Source organism: Manis javanica, chromosome 10 (assembly GCF_040802235.1).
Source record: "Manis javanica isolate MJ-LG chromosome 10, MJ_LKY, whole genome shotgun sequence".
Taxonomy (NCBI): Eukaryota; Metazoa; Chordata; class Mammalia; order Pholidota; family Manidae; genus Manis; species Manis javanica.
In genome coordinates, this window is record NC_133165.1 from 35,284,031 (window position 1) to 35,300,829 (window position 16,799).

The following is a 16,799-nucleotide window of genomic DNA, read 5'->3' on the forward strand; positions in this document are numbered from 1 at the left end:
TGGCTGAGTGGCTCCCTTCCGTCTCGCTGCCTCCAATGGGCCCCTCACCCTCACTGGCCACCCACAGCCTGCCCGGAGAGGCTTTAGAAATCTAGCAGATCTTTGCTGCCCAGAACCTGCCAGCTAAAAGTGGTATCCTAAGATCAGGCCACTTTTCTTCCTCAGTGGGTCTAGGCATTTCCGTGTAGCTCAGCCATGCCCAGGGGCTCTTCCCTCTGTGATGTCAAATGTGCAGAAAGGGCCTACGGACACCCATGTTTAATGAGGGGGTGGGCTGGGGAGGGGACAGTGCGAGGAAGGGAAAGAAATCTAAGGGCCAAAAATTCAGAGGTTCCCTACTCACACTGAGCCTTTGGCCAAGTGGTGGAAAATTCCAGGTGGAAGCTTGGAAATTCCCAGTGTAGGAGCAATGGTGAGGAAGTACCACACTTCCTTGCTGCCCACACACCTCAGCCTCAGCCAGGAGGCTCCTGAACTCTCCTGTGGTTGCTCAGTGTCCCCAATTGTGGCTGCTCATTAGCATCTCCTGGGAGCTTTAAAATGCTGATCCCCCCAGGCTTCCCTTGTGCCAGTCACGTCAGCATCCCTTCAGCGGGGCCCAGGCCTGCCAGGTGATGGGTGCGTGCAGCTGGGCCTGGGAGCCACCATGACAGCAGTAACCTGTTTTCCTCTACCCTCTGCCTTGCTTCTTAACTTCTGATTTTTCAAATTCAGAGGTGGGCATTGCCGTGCCTGGCACTGTCCTACATGACACGGGCTCGGTAAACAGTGTTCAAGCTTGCTCTGCCATTGAGGAGGAGTGGGGGGAGGATTTAGGCCACACTCCAAGGGCTTAGAAGCTTTTGAAAGCGCTTTTCTATGACTTCATTAAGAAGTGTCTCATAAGCACTGAAGGAAATACAGCAGTTTGAAAGTTGTACTTAAGGTCCTGAAGGGATTTAAAAACAAGTGTCTGGGCCCATAGCCAGCAGAAGGGTCTGTCCTCTGAGAGCTCTGCTGCCTCCACCTGGGCCTGGGTTCTTGTCCTCTGGACCAAGTGGGGGTCCCAAAGGCCCCCCAACTACCTCCCTTGACTCCCAGGTGACTCCTGAGCCTGTGTCTCTGGACCCCCTGCCCAGGCTGCAGTGTGGCGGCAACGTGCCCCTGCACATGGCCAACCAACAATGCAGACTGAAGGCAGTGCAGACCAGGCTCCCCCACACCGCCCTGGGAAACCAGCCAGTGTCCTGACTGCTCCCAGCAGCACCACCTCCACCCAGTCCCCAAGAGCAGGTCTGATCTTCCTCTGCCCCACCTCCATCCCTGCAGCAGGTCTTGCCTCTCCCCGTTCCCTTCTTGGAGCCGGGCCGCAGTGCAGGCTCCTGTCTTCTTGGCTCGCCACTGTTGCCCCTGATAGCCTGCAGCTTCCAGCCTGGCTCCTCTCCGGAGCCTCCCAGGCACTACTTTCCAGGGGGCCTCAAACACAGCTGGGCATGAGAAAGTCTACAGGCTGGGGGCAGCCCAGGAGCCACCCTTCGGCCCACCCTCGGCTGCTAGACTCCTAGGACACTGGCCAAACGCTCCAGCCAGCTCCAGCCCGAGCTCTGAATGTGGAAGGCACTCAGTCCTGCTTTACCCCTTGAGTCCAGACTCAGCTCTTCCTCCCCAGTGACCAGTCTGGCTTTCTGTTGCCTCCCTGTGAGCCTAAATGTTCTAGCTGGAACTCCCTCTCCCTCCCCATGTATCTGCTCAGAGAGATGGCTCTAGTTCCAGCCCAGAATGCACTTGGCCTAGTACCCTGTCCACACTGGGTCACACTGCCACCTGTGGTCTGTCCGGAGCCTGTCTTCCTGCACACGCCCTGCACTACCTTCCTGGCCTCCTGTCTCCCTTCACCACCCTGTTCATATACTGCTTTCCTCGGAGTGCACAGAAGTAAAGTGGCCCATGGAAGTGCTGATGGCACCTTCCTACATGAGGGCCTGGTGCCGTCCCTGTCTGTTAAGACAAGCCCATGGCTGCCAGGCAGTAGGGGCCTGGTAACTGCCTCGCACTGCCTGGCCCATCTTGTCCTTGTGAGTTGCCTGAGAACAATGGATGCAATTCTGATTTTCTTGATTTGAAACTATTGTTACACACACACACGCACACACACACTCATTCATCCTTTATGTGTACCCATTTTCTCTGAAGGGAAGCACATTCCGGGATGGCTTAACTGCATCAGCTAAAGCCCTGAAGGGATCCACAGATAAGGACTAAAAACAATTCTAGATTCTGAGGTCCATGAATGAAAAAACCAGGGTTCAGGCATATGGGCTCATGCATACTTAGAGTAAGAAGGCAGCCCGGTCCCCCCAACCTTCTCTGACCAGGAGGGTACATGTAATGGGCTGCACTCATGGGCTCCTGGGGATGTGCCCCCTTGCCATCCTTTGTCATGGAAGGGGCCAGATGATTTCAGAGCATTTGACCTTTCCCAGCTCTAAATGGCACTGCAGGCCTCATCTCATTTCTTCTTTATGTAGCAGCTTCCAGGGGTCCCCAGAAACAGCTCTGCTACCCCAGTGGTGCTCAGAGAGTGCTCTGGGGCAGACATGTCCCAGCTGATGGAGACGCTCCTGTGACCTTGCCCTAGAAGATTGGTAGTCTGTCAGTGGACAGTGATCTGAGCCCCTGCCACGCCCAAGTTTACCCTGAGAAGGTGAGTGCTGGAAAGGGGGGAAAGCAAGGATCTGCAGGTGGACAGAGTGTAGTGGTCACATCTGTAGGATCTTGGGAGGTCACCAGCCTCTCTGTAGCTCCACATCCATGTCTGTAGAGTGAGCATGGTGAGCTGGGAGGATCAGAAAGGACAATGTAGGCAGAACACTGGGTATAGCACCTGGCATAGTGCAGGTGAGTTCCTGCTCCTGAGTACTCCATGATGGGCAAAACATTGTGCAGATGTTCATCAGGGCTCAACAGCACACTGTGATCTTAATTCAATAATTAAGCCCTTACTGAGTGTCTGGCTCAGAGGCCAGACCAGAGCCCTTGCTAGGTTTTATGGCACTGTGTCTGCTCAGTGCTCATTATTTATGGAGATTATCACCCATTCTTCCATTTGGTCTGCCTTGGTAACATCAGCACCTGTATGGATGGTCTGGGCGAGGAAAGCTGTGAGCCAGTCAACAGGGTGGCCAACGGTTTCTGTGGGTGCAGCACTTGGCTGTGTCGAGAGCCCAGGATTCTGATCAGAGGTGTTAAGCAGCTAACAGCCCGGCTCTTCAGGACCACAAAAGGTGGGGCTTCAGGGACAGCTGTGGCCATTCAGAAAGCTGAGACCCAGGGCTCGGTAGAAACATTTGGAACGTATGTGCTACCAGCCTCCCATGCCAGCCTGGGGCTTCCCCAGGAGAGTTGCTCAGCTTCATTTTTTAAAAAATTTTGTTATCATTAATCTACAATTACATGAAGAACATTATGTTTACTAGGCTCCCTCCTTCACCAAGTCTGCCCCCACCCCATTAAAGTCACTGTCCATCAGCATAGTAAGATGCTGTAGAATCACTACTTGTCTTCTCTGTGTTGCACAGCCCTCCCCATGCCCACCCCTACATGCTAATGATACATGCTAATCATAATACCCCCTTTCTTTTTCCCCACCCTTATCCCTCCCTTCCTACCCATCCTCCCCAGTCCCTTTCCCTTTGCTAACTGTTAGTTCATTCTTGGGTTCTGTGGTTCTGCTGTTGTTTTATTCCTTCAGTTTTTCTTTATACTTATACTCCACATATGAGTGAAATCATTTGGTACTTGTCTTTCTCTGCCTGGCTTATTTCACTGAGCATCATACCCTCTAGCTCCATCCATGTTGTTGCAAATGGTAGGATTTGTTTTCTTCTCATGGCTGAATAATATTCCATTGTGTATATATATATGTACCACATCTTCTTTATCCATTCATCTACTGATGGACATTTAGGTTGCTTCCATTTCTTGGCTATTGTAAATAGTGCTGCGATAAACATAGGGGTGCATCTGTCTTTTTCAAACTTGAGTGCTGCATTCTTAGGGTAAATTCCAAGAAGTGGAATTCCTGGGTCAAATGGTAAGTCTATTTTGAGCATTTTGAGGAACCTCCATACTGCTTTCCACAGTGGTTGAACTAATTTACATTCCCACCAGCAGTGTAGGAGGGTTCCCCTTTCTCCACAACCTTGCCAACATTTGTTGCTGTTTGTCTTTTGGATGGTGGCCATCCTTACTGGTGTGAGGTGATATCTCATTGTGGTTTTAATTTGCATTTCTCTGATAACTAGCAATATGGAGCATCTTCTCATGTGTCTGTTGGCCATCTGAATTTCTTCTTTGGAGAACTGTCTGTTCAGCTCCTCTGCCCATTTTTTAATTGGATTAATTGCTTTTTGTTTGTTGAGGTGCATGAGCTCTTTATATATTTTGGATGTCAACCCTTTATCAGATCTGTCATTTATGAATATATTCTCCCAAACTGTAGGGTACCTTTTTGTTCTATTGATGGTGTCCTTTGCTGTACAGAAGCTTTTCAGCTTGATATACTCCCAACTTGTTCATTTTTGCTTTTGTTTCCCTTGCCTGGGGAGATATGTTCATGAAGAAGTCGCTCATATTTATGTCCAAGAGATTTTTGCCTATGATTTTTTCTAAGACTTTTATGGTTTCATGACTTACATTCAGGTCTTTGATCCATTTCGAATTTACTTTTGTGTATGGGGTTAGACAGTGATCCAGTTGCATTCTCTAACATGTAGCTGTCCAGTTTTGCCAGCACCATCTGTTGAAGAGACTGTCATTTCCCTATTGTATGTCCATGGCTCCTTTATCATATATTAATTGGCCATATATGTTTGGGTTAATGTTTGGAGTCTATTCTGTTCCACTGGTCTGTGGCTCTGTTCTTGTGCCAGTACCAAATCGTCTTGATTACTGTGGCTTTGTAGTAGAGCTTGAAGTTGGGGAGTGAGATTCCCCCCCACTTTATTCTTCCTTCTCAGGATTGCTTTGGCTATTTGGGGTCTTTGGTGTTTCCACATGAATTTTTGAACTATTTATTCCAGTTCGTTGAAGAATGCTGTTGGTAATTTGATAGGGATTGCATCGAATCTGTATATTGCTTTGGGCAGGATGGCCATTTTGACGATATTAATTCTTTCTAGCCAAGAGCATGGGATGAGTTTCCATTTGTTAGTGTTGTCTTTAATTTCTCTTAAGAGTGTCTTATAGTTTTCAGGGTATAGGTCTTTCACTTCCTTGGTTAGGTTTATTCCTAGGTATTGTATTCTTTTTGATGCAGTTGTGAATGGAATTGTTCTCCTGATTTCTCTTTCTATTAATTCATTGTTAGTGTATAGGAAAGCCACAGATTTCTGTGTGTTAATTTTGTATCCTGCAACTTTGCTGTATTCCGATATCAGTTCTAGTAGTTTTGGAGTGGAGCCTTTAGAGTTTTTAATATACAATATCATGTCATTTGCAAATAGTGACAGTTTAACTTCTTTACCAATTTTGATTGGTTGTATTTCTTTGTTTTGTTTAATTGCCATGGCTAGGACCTCCAGTATTATGTTGAATAACAGTGGGGAGAGTGGGCATCCCTGTCTTGTTCCCAATAGCAGAGGAAAAGCTTTCAGCTTTTCTCTGTTCAGTATGATATTGGCTGTGGGCTTATCATATACGGCCTTTATTATGTTGAGGTACTTGCCCTCTATACCCACTTTGTTGAGAGTTTTTATCATGAATGGATGTTGAATTTTGTCGAATGCTTTTTCAGCATCTATGGAGATGATCATGTGGTTTTTGTCTTTATTTGGTTGATGTGATGGATGATGTTGATGTTGTTAAGCCTCCATGTGTTTGTGAGCCTTTTTGCTTTCTTCGTACAATTTATTTCTAGTTTTATACCTTTGTGGTCTGAAAAGTTGGTTGGTAGAATTTCAATCTTTTTGAATTTACTGAGGCTCTTTTGTGGCCTAGTATGTGGTCTATTCTGGAGAATGTTCCATGTGCACTTGAGAAGAATGAGTATTCTGTTGCTTTTGGATGTAGAGTTCTATAGATGTCTATTAGGTCCATCTGTTCTAGTGTGTTGTTCAGTGCCTTTGTGTCCTTATGTATTTTCTGTCTGGTGGATCTGTCCTTTGGAGTGAATGGTGTGTTGAAGTCTCCTAAAATGAATGCATTGCATTCTATTTCCTCCTTTAGTTCTGTTAGTATTTTTTTCACATATATTGGTGCCCCTGTATTGGGAACATGTATGTTTATAATGGTTATATCCTCTTGTTGGACTGACCCCTTTATCATTATGCAATATCCTTCTTGATCTCTTGTTACTTTCTTTGTTTTGAAGTCTATTTTGTCTGATTACTAGTACTGCAACATCTGCTTTTTTCTCCCTGTTGTTTGCATGGAATATCTTTTTCCATCCCTTTACTTTTAGTCTGTGCATATCTTTGGGTTTGAGGTGAGTCTCTTGTAAGCAGCATATAGATGGGTCTTGCTTTTTTATCCATTCTATTACTCTGTGTCTTTTGATTGTTGCATTTAGTCCATTTACATTTAGGGTGATTATTGAAAGATATGTACTTATTGCCATTGCAGGCTTTAGATTCGTGGTTACCAAAGGTTCAAGGTTAGCTTCTTTAGTATCTTACCGTCTAACTTAACTCGCTTATTAAGCTATTGTAAACACTGTCTGGTGATTCTTGATTTCTCTCCCTTCTTATTCCTCCTCCTCCATTCTTTATATGTTGGTTGTTTTATTCTGTGGTCTTTTGTGTTTACTTTAACTGCTTTTGTGGGTAGTTGATTTTATTTTTTGCCTTTAGTTAGTCTTTGGTTGGTCTGCTTTCTTTGCTGTGATTTTATTTTCTCTGGTGACATCTGTTTAGCCTTAGGAGTGCTCCCATCTAGAGCAGTCCGTCTAAAATACCCTGTAGAGGTGGTTTGTGGGAGGCAAATTCCCTCAACTTTTGCTTGTCTGGGAATTGTTTAATCCCTCCTTCATATTTAAATGATAATCGTGCTGGATACAGTATTCTTGGTTCAAGGCCCTTCTCTTTCATTGTGTTAAATATATCATGCCATTCTCTTCTGGCTTGTAAGGTTTCTGTTGAGAAATCTGATAACCTGATGGGTTTTCCTTTGTAGGTGACCATTTTCCTCTCTAGCTGCCTCTAAAACTCTGTGTTTGTCCTTGATCTTTGCCATTTTAATTATTATGTGTCTTGGTGTTGTCCTCCTTGGGTCCCTTCTGTTGGGAGTTCTGTGTACGTTGTGGTCTGAACAATTATTTCCTCCCCTAGTTTGGGGAAGTTTTCAGCAATTATTTCTTCAAATACACTTTCTATCCCGTTTTATCTCTCTTCTTCTTTTGGTATCCCTATAATGCGAATATTGTTCTATTTGGATTGGTCACAGAGTTCTCTTAATATTGATTCATTCCTGGAAATCCTTATATCTCTCTCTGCATCAGCTTCTATGTTGTCCTGTTCTCTCATTTCTATTATGTGAATGGCCTCTTGCATCTTATCCATTCTGCTTATAAATCCTTCCAGAGATTGTTTAGTTTCTGTAATCTCCTTCCAGACTTCATCCCTTAGCTCTTGCGTATTTCTCTGCAGCTCCATCAGCATGGTTATGACCTTTATTTTGAATTCTTTTTCAGGGAGATTGGTTAGGTCTATCTCCCCAGATTCCTTCTCAGGGGAGGATGTCTGGGTTAGTCTGGTCTGGATCAAATTCTTCTGCCTTTTCATGGTGTTAGAGGTAGTTGAGGGAAGCTGGTGCATGTGTTGGCTGGGAGAACGTCCCTTCTTGCTAGTTGTGTCCTTCCTCTCCTGGAGAACAGCAACCCGTAGTGGCTTGTGCTGGGTAGCTGCGCGCAGTTGGGGTTTCTAAGTCTTGCCCAGCCGCTGTGAAAGAATTTCTGCCCTGCTGCATCAGGCTGCTGCTCCACTATGGCGGAGTGGCATTGGACGGGAATGGGCAGGAGGCTGTTTATCTCTGTAAGTGGCCTTTGAGCTGCGCTGCCGCCCAGGGGGTTATGGCAACTGGAGTTCCCTGGGATTCCCAGCTGCTAGGCTAAGTGTCCTAGGATGTTTCTGTCCCGCTGTGGGGTCCCTGTCCCTTTAAGTCTTTCAAAGGGCATTCGCTTTTCTTTGTCCCAGGGGCACCGGCCACGGGGACCCACTTGCAGGTTTTACTGTCCCATTTCTCTAGTGTCCAGCACCCCACGCACTATGTGTCTGCGCTCCAGTGCGGATGGCTAGGCCTGGGTGTTTAGCAGTCCTGGGCTCCCTCTCCCTCCCCGCTCCGGCTCCTCTCCTCCAGCCGGGAGCTGGGGTGTGGAGCACTTGAGTCCCACCAGGCCGTGGCTTGTATCTTACCCCCTTCCCGAGGTGCTGGGTTCTCGGAGGTGTAGATGTTGTCTGGCTGTTGTCATGTATCTTCTGGTCTCTCTTTTAGGGATAGTTGTATTTGTGGAATTTTCAAAAATATATATGGTTTTGTGAGGAGATATCCCCTGCTCTACTCACGCCACCATCTTGGCTCCGCCCCCTCAGCTTCATATTTTATAGTTACCATGACTACCAGTACCTGGACACTGCTGAGGGTTCCTACGTAATGAATTTTGTATATTGAAAGTGAATAACTTGAGTTCTGTGTAAAATCAGAGGTCTGCTTCAACAGGTCAAGAGGAAGACTTCCTGGCAGCTCCTTCTGAAAAGTTCTGAGAAGAAAACATTGAAATGGAAGCTGAACCTGTGTGTAACCTACAGCATCCCTGTAGAAAATGGGAATCTAGCCTCTATGTAACAGGTCACTCTCCTTTCTAGCATAACTTCCTAGCACTTTCTGGGGTCTCCCATCTGCATTCTCTGTTTGCCTTTAAACTTCACTTAATTCCCCTCTGGCTATGGGATTTTCTCTGTCATGCCCACATTTCTCTTGTTCATTGCTTACAGCTTCCTGCTAAACTGCAGTGGTTTTCTTTCTACCTGGTGTCTGACAGTCAATACTTAGTTTAACTTCAGAATATGGGGTACTTGAGATGATGCAAATTATCTCTAATATACAGGCCTGTTTAGGGGAAATGCTTAAAATATTTAAGGAGTCATTCCTTAGGACTGATCTTGGCACACATGGCACAGGAGAGCAATGGAATGGAAGTCCAAGAGGTAGCTAGCAGGCCCTGCATCTGAATCACTGGTGCCCAGGCCCTGGCTCTGGAAATTCATGCAGATCACTTAGGGAAGGGAGGGAAGGCAGCAGATTCATTGTACCATTGTACCCACTGTTCACAAGGTTTTAGAAGAAAAGCAACCCCATAAATAAGAATACATACTAAAAATCACATAGTTTAAACTGCCTGCTCATCCTGGTGAGGGCAGGTATCCCACAGGCAGGGCAGTGCCAGGTGCTGGGGACACTGCACAGCATGACTCAGCATGAACCCAGAGGAGGGCTACAAGTTGGGGATCTGGAATACTGCCTGCCTTCAACTCTGGCTGCCCTGCCTATTTGCTGCGGGGCCCTGGGAAAGTCACTTGACCTCTGGGCTTCCTTCCCTTCTCTGTAAAATAAGGATAATAATAGTGACATTTAGTATACAGGGTTGTGGGGACTAAAAGACACAGTTGCAAAGTGCTTGTCATAGTGGCTGGTGCATGGTAAGAGCTCAATAGACCTTATCGGTTGTTATGATTATTCACCCCCCCCTTCCCACTTGCTCAGGATGCTGTATCCTTCAGGTATTCTGAGATACACTCTAGGTCTAGGAACTCTTGTGTTTCTGGAGGGCATTTTCCTTTCCAACTTTTTAATCTTACAATGAGGCAGCAGAAGGCTTTTCCAACTGGAATCAAAGGGACTCACTCATTGAGAAAGGCTGCATTCTGCCTAAGAAGAGCCCTATGGGAACGGTCCACGATGGAGGCACCAGGAGTACTGGTCATGCTGGGCTGTCACTCACCTGTGGCCATGGCTCCCTTGCAGGAGCACCTCAGCTAATGGCGAAAGTCCTCTGCTGCTCGGTTGGGTATGGTCAGTGGCTCTAGTTACTTATTTTTTATGTCTATATACCTATTTATTTACTGTCACTTCAATCAGAACAACTGTTATCCTTGGCTTGGTGTAGTTTTTTTTTCCTTAAATGATTTAAGCTTAAATTATCTAGAATGTATCGAACTAGCCATCAAGAGATGAATTGTGTTGAGCCACATCTGGGGTCACCTCCTGCTGTGCTGTGTACTTTATATGCATTGGTTCGAGTAATTCTCACCTCAACCCTGGAAGGTATAATATTTATTAGCCCTGCTTTTCAGATCAGAAAACAGAAAGTCAGAGAGATTAAGGAACTTGCCCTTATCTAGAACATAATGGAGCCAGAATTCAACTTGAGATCTGCCTCAAGAGCCTATTCTTTTGTCTTTAATATCCATCATTATTATGTGAGTAATGACATTTCAATAAATGAAAAGAATTATTAAATATTAAAACACTATAAACAAAGCTAAAGAATCTTTGGACCTCTTCCCCCATCTCTGCCTTTGCAGGTTTCAGTTGTACACTCTTTCCCTTATAGCACCACACCTGCAAAATAGGTGTTGTTAATAATAATAGCTTTTCTATCTGCCTTATCCCCGTTTTTTAAGGGTTAATGAATTAGTAGACAAAAAGCCATTCTGTAACCCTTACAGTCCTCTGTGTATGCTTATTGTTAGAGGTAGCATAGTAACACACATTACATAAGGCCCTTTTGTTAGAAATACTCTAGTTTAAACCTAAAGTGGAAATTAACAGAATCTCACGTCTCTCAGGTACTCTATAAGGCTCATCATATTTGTAGGCCTAGGCTGCAGAACCACGGTTGTCCAGTAGGTGTCACTCTCTACCAAGGACATAGCCTCTGTAGGCCTCCTGGGTCCATTTGGCTCATTAGCTGTTAAAGGTGGGGCAGTGATGTAGGTGTGGAATTCTGACTGGGACAGGTAAGTAGGTAAGGGGCAGGACACTCAGAATGTCAGCCCAGTGAGGCCCTGCCTCTGCTGAGGGTGCTCACAGGTGAGCAGGGAGAGCCCAGGACATGCAGATTGTACCCAAGGGCTGTCCATTGTGGGAAGGGAGTCCCCAGTGACCCGGGTGTTTGGATGGGTCAACAGTGGCTTCATAGAGGTGACCTCTGAGATGGGTCCTGAAGCATGAGAAATAATCTTCAAGCTGAAGAAATGGGAAGGGCATTCCAGGACATTCTGAGTACATGTGAGTAGTTTGATGGGCCAGGACCTCATTGACAGAGAGAGGAGGTGGACTAGAAAGGAGGCTGATGAGGCCAGATTAGTAGGAGCTTGAATGCCACATTAAGGGTTTTTTTTCCCACTTGGGGTGGGCTAGTGGGGAGTAGGAATTAGATGTTTGGATGATGTATTAGACAGGAAGAGATTGGAGGCAGGGAGGCCAGTTAGGCCATTGTCGAAAGTAGCACAGGATCGGAAAAGAAAAGAAGACCTAGATTGGAAGTTGTCTCCAAGAAAGAACTGCATGAACATTGTGATCTGATTAGATGGGGTGGGGTGGGAGCTTGTCAATGAAGGAAATAAGGCTGACTTGGAAGTTTCTAGCTTGAGCATCTAAGTGGAGGTAGAGCCATTAGTTGAGACAGAAGACATATGCAAGGAAGCAGATGGGGAAAACAGAAAAGAAAAATCAATTTTTAGACTCCTTGAGTCCGAGGTGCCTGTGGGACTGAGACTCCTGCAGGTGGAAAGGCCCAGCAGGCGTTTGGTTATGGTGGTCGGGAACTGGTGAAGAAAGGACAGAGTAGCAGCCTGGTTCCTGGACTCACTGTTTCTCGTTCTGTCCAATTTGTCAGGAGGCTTCCTGGCCCAAGCCAGTGGCGTGGGGCCTCATGGTGACCATGCCGGTTTCACACTGCTTCTGTCAATGGCAGCATGGCTAGAAATGTCTTCCTCAGTGACTGGAGACCCTGCTATGCTTTGTGGCACCAGCACTCTGGAATGGGGACCCCCTGGCAGGCCCCTCCTTTTTACCTCTTCTCAAAACTGGAAACTGTCTGCCCTAGAGGAGTGGTAGCCAGCAGGCACTCCCGAAGGTGCTTGTGTGCTGGCTGGGCCAGGCAGGGTGGTGGTTGGCCAAGGTAGAGGAGCCCATGCTCTTGTAAGAAGCTGTTATTTGCTCTTTCCCTGTGTGTGTGTGTGCGTGCATGTATGAATATACATACATGCTTGCATGTAGATAGGTACTTATGTGCCGGAGCACTGACCTAAATGCAGGGGAGCTGGCCTGTTGCTGGCTGGCCTCTCCTGCTGTCCTGGGAGCAGCTCCCCCATGAGGAAGTCTGACAAAGGCTAGCCCTGAGGTGGCATTTGTCAGGAGCAATGACACCAGCTCTCCCTGACCTGTGGGCAGTGCGTTAGTTTCCTGTGCTTGCTGTAACAAATTATCATAAAGCCAATGGCTAAAACCACAGAAATTTATCCTCTCACAGCTCTGGAGGCCAGATGAGGAAACAGTATCATTGGGCCAGACTCAAGATATGGATAGGGCCACACTCCTCAGAGTCTCTAGGAATCTGTTCCTTGCCTCTTTGAGTTTCTGGTGGTTCCTGGCATTTCTTAGCTGTGGCTGCATCTTCCAAACTGTCCCTGTGGTTCACTGCCTTGCCTCTCTGGTATCAAATTGCCCTCTCATAAGGATACATGTGATTGCATCTAGGGTCTACCCAGATAATCCAGGATCTTCTCTTCTCAGAATCCTTGACCTAAATCACATGTACACAGTCTTTGCCATATAAGGTAGTATATATATGAGGTTCCAAGGACTAGGATCTTTGAGTGCTTTCACTTAGCCTACTGCAGGTAAATTTGAGAAAGTTTCATTTGACCCTTAACACCTGTGTGCAAATTGGGCATCATATCCCCATGTTGGCAATGATAAAATGGGCTTTTCCAGCTAAGGTGTCAAGAGCTATTGGGAAACCTTGACCCGTTAATCAACTCCAGGCCTAAGGGTTCAGAATGTTTTTTTAACCTAAAATCTATCCATCTTTTTTTTTTCCTTAAAGAAAAAAGATGGTAGTACATTTACTCAGGCAACAGAAAATCTACACCTCATTTCTGCACTGGGTGACTCTTGCCGGTTCACCCAGCCCTTTCCAGCTTGGGGATCAGTGTTGAAGGATGAGAAAGCTGTGGTGTGCTTCTCTCCTGCCTCCCACTGCATTTGGGTTCACTCTTGTGGACATGAGTCAGGAGAGGGTGATGCCCAGGTTCTCGTTCATGGAGCCAAGAATGAATTTAGCAAACACTCAAGATAGGAGAGCAAGGCAGAGGCTTTTATTTAGAGAGAAAGCAGGAGAGCAGAGCTCCCTGGCTCAGGCCAGGAAGGGGACAAGAGAGCCCCCCAGGGGGTTATTGTCTAGGGGTTTTATAGGCAGTTGAGAGACAGGGCTAGGGATGTATACCTGCTAAGTGGCCCCAAAATGTTTTCCTTTGAAGAAACATTAAGTTTATTAGTCTTCCTGGTTATTTACAAGATTTTACTGTTCTGATATCCTCCCAGGAAAGAAGCTTCCTAGTCTGGAAGCTTATCATTCAAGGCTGCCTGCTTTGCTCCCAAGGTAGGCTGTTATTGTCTGTTTTTTAAGAAACTTACTTTTTAACTAATTGGGTTTTAAGATGGAATCTTTCCTGTTTTTACTATGTTGTTTTGGGGTTGCTTGCTACATTGCCCAAATTGCAACAAATCATTTGTTTAGGGCTAGAGGAAAAAAAGCAGCACCTGGGTAGTCAGAAAAGTAAGCTGGGCTCCCCCCAGCAGGCCAAAGCAGATCTCACAATGGATTATCTTCCTTAGTTTTTTTCCAGAGACCCTCACCCCACCCTGTCTAAGCCCATGGTCCCTGTCTCAAGGGGACTGTGGGATACAGCACCCAGAGCAGACAGGGCAGCCCTCCGGTTTCCTGTGGCTGGGGGAGGGCAGGAAGAGCTGGGCTTGCTGGGAGCAGCATAGGTGGGAGGGGGTGTCAGTCTGCCTTCCAGACCCAGGGCTAGACAGAGACCTGGGCCAGATATCCCTCACCTGGAGCTGAGGGACCCTTGAGTGGGCTCCAGAGCCTGGAAATGGCCAGCACAATGAAAGCCCCTTATATTCCTCCGCTTCTGCTTTTGTGTCATCTGTATCATCTTCCCTAGGGAGGCATGTTAAGAAAATCCCGTTTTCGGAGATTGAGAACTCAGCTTTGAAGGGGGAGAAGGCTGTCCTAGGCAGCTCAGCTGGCCCTGGGGCCAGGATGTGGGACTTACCAGTGTTGCCTTCTTGACCCGCTTGGTGGGCTCAGAGGGCCAGGGTTGTGGACCGGTTGCCTCACCTGTACACGGGAGAGGATTTTAGAAGCTGGGTGCCCCACAATAGCTTGGGAAGCTTTTTGTTGTGGGCTGACCTGTCCTTATTGAGGTTTCTGCTAATCCCCACACACACACACCAGGTGTGACCTGGGGCATATCACTCCCCTTCTCTGGGCCTCAGTTTCCTCACCTCTGTTTAAAGCAGGGTTGGTGTAAGTGGACTCAGGTCCCTGCTGACTCCAGTGTGCTCCAAACCTTCCTGCTCATTTGAGGATTTGAGGCACCCCGTGTACAATCCATAGACTTGGGTGTCCTGGCCTTTTCTGAACACTGTGCCCCAAAAGAGGGTTCTCGCCAGGAGTCCTTTCCACCACCAGCCATGTCTCCTGTACAGAGGAGTGGCTGCTTCCCATTTCTCCAAGGGCACACTAGGCATTGGGTAAAGAATAGAAAAGATGGGAGAGATTCTGGCTTGAGAGAAAGGTGCTCTGCGCTCAGGGCAGACATCGGTTAGAAGCCGGTTTCCTTCGCTCCGGGAGGGCCTGGCTCTGGGGCGCACTGAGGGGGCCTCTTAGAGCCTTACGGAGATACCTGTGCCGCTTCCCTCTAAGCGCCCATCTGTTTGCGGACCCCAGACTCATCCGCTCGTCCCCTCCGGATTAGCTGCAGGAGGCAAATAACTGGCTCTGAATTCCGCCTTTGTCCAATGCAGCCAAGTGGGGAGGGACCCCCGGACCCACTGCCCCCACTGGAATGTCGCTTGCTGCCCCACCCCCACCCCCCACCATCTCATGCTCCTTTTCAGTGGCCTCCTCCCGCTCGCTTCCCGAGTCCACTAATCCAACCACAGAAACACGCGCACACCCTTCTGGTGGCCCGGCGCTCTCGGCTCTGGCAATCCCGGCCCCTGGGCTCGGGAAAAAGCGGCCTTTTGTTATTCAAATCACGCCGGGGCCGCACGCTGCGGCCCCGGGAATCCGTCCACTGGGCGCCCCCCAACCGCGCGTCCCCCACCCACGGGCGCCCCGGCTGAATTGGGGATTCCCCGGCCCAGGGGCTCGGCAGCGCCGCCCGCCCGCGGGGCCGCGTCTCCCCCGCCCCCGGTGCGCGCTGCGGCTCGGCGCCCGGCCCCCTCCCCTCCCGCCTCCCCTCCCCCTTCCCTTCCTTTCTCCGGTCCAGCCTCGGTCCTGCCGCCGCCGCCTTCCCCTGTCCGCGGGGACCCTGCCGGTCGCTCTTCCCGCAGTATGGAGCCCTCGGGGCTGGATTAACCGGGAGCAGCATTTGGGGGAAGCGGGATCTCAAGGGGTGGGGGGGTGCCCCGCAGCCTCGGTCATGGATGTGAGCAAGATGGTAAGTGAAGAGCAGGGCTCTGCCCTGGAGCCTCCCCTGTGCCTGGCCTTCCTCCCTTCCCTCCCCCTCCCCGGCGGTTGGATCCATTGAAAGTTTCTGGCGTGTTGATCCTGCCTGTTGGCCCCAACTCCGGGCATACTGGAGGAGGCAGCCCGGCCAGGCGGTCGGCGGACCAGGATGGGGCTGCCGGTTTCCCGCCGCGCTGCCGCCAGGGTGTCCGGGAGAGCTCGCTAGAGCCGGCGAGTGCGCTGTGGAGCTCGCCTTCCAAATTGCGAAATCAGCCTGGTAGAGGGAAGGCAGGGCTCATCTGATTTTCTCCAGAGGCCCTTTGCTCGCACACCTATTTGAGATTTATGGGAAGATTAGTTTGGGCTGAATCAGTGGGCAGGGGGCATCGGTGTGGCCTGGGAGAGCAGTGAGGCTTTAACCTGCTTAGGAGGTGAGGGGGCAAGAATGGGATCCTTGGGATAGATTGGGGGTAGGGCACGCACTTCTAGATTTAACACTTGGGGACTACTTGCTGCCTTGGCGTCGGGAGCAGGATAAACGGGGTTGGGGAGGTGGGGCGGCACTCTCCCCAGAGAAACCCTCTACCCCCCAGGAACATAGTAGGAGCCGAATACCTTGTTCATTGACTGATTGAGAAGCAGCCCTCAGTGGGTAGCAGAATGTGATTTGGGAGACTTTGAAAGAAGGGGATCTCTGGGAGCATTTAGAAGCCTGGAAACTGCAGGCTAACACTCTGAGTGAAAATTAAGGGTGCCCTCGAGATCATGACCACCCTGACCCTTGCTTTCTGCCAGGGTTCATGCTCCCAGACCCTTAGAACCTTTAAGGACTCTGTGTGTCAGGCTAGAAAAGCGCCCCCAATGATGGTCTGCCTTTTGTGGGGACCCAGGGCTTCAGAGGAAAGGAACTAGGTTGGGAGGTGTCAGTGTGTCTTGGGCAGGGGGTGAGTCTGGGTTATGTGTACCTTGGGGATGAGAAGGTACTAGAATTTGAATTCCTCGTGTGTGTACAGAATTAAGCTAGTTCTCCCTCAAAAAGTGTACTTTTGAAGTAGCTGTGTCTATGGAAAAAGCA

General features: G+C 48.4%; 1 protein-coding gene across 6 annotated transcripts in view; it reads left to right on the plus strand.

The window, feature by feature from the left end:
* The window catches only part of HIP1 (huntingtin interacting protein 1), a 164,603-nt gene that overhangs the window by 59,745 nt on the left and 88,059 nt on the right, over positions 1-16,799 (plus strand). For 2 of the 6 annotated variants that reach the window (XR_012122198.1, XM_017654512.3), the window contains exon 1: positions 15,547-15,716. The exons of 3 other annotated variants lie outside the window; for them this stretch is intronic. Coding sequence is in view for 2 of the 3 variants with exons in the window: in XM_017654512.3 (XP_017510001.3) it covers positions 15,699-15,716 (18 nt within the window). In the remaining variant the exon portion in view is untranslated. Of the gene's footprint in view, positions 1-15,545; positions 15,717-16,799 lie in introns of those variants that run through there. One more of the 6 variants, XM_073215182.1, reaches the window with a different exon arrangement.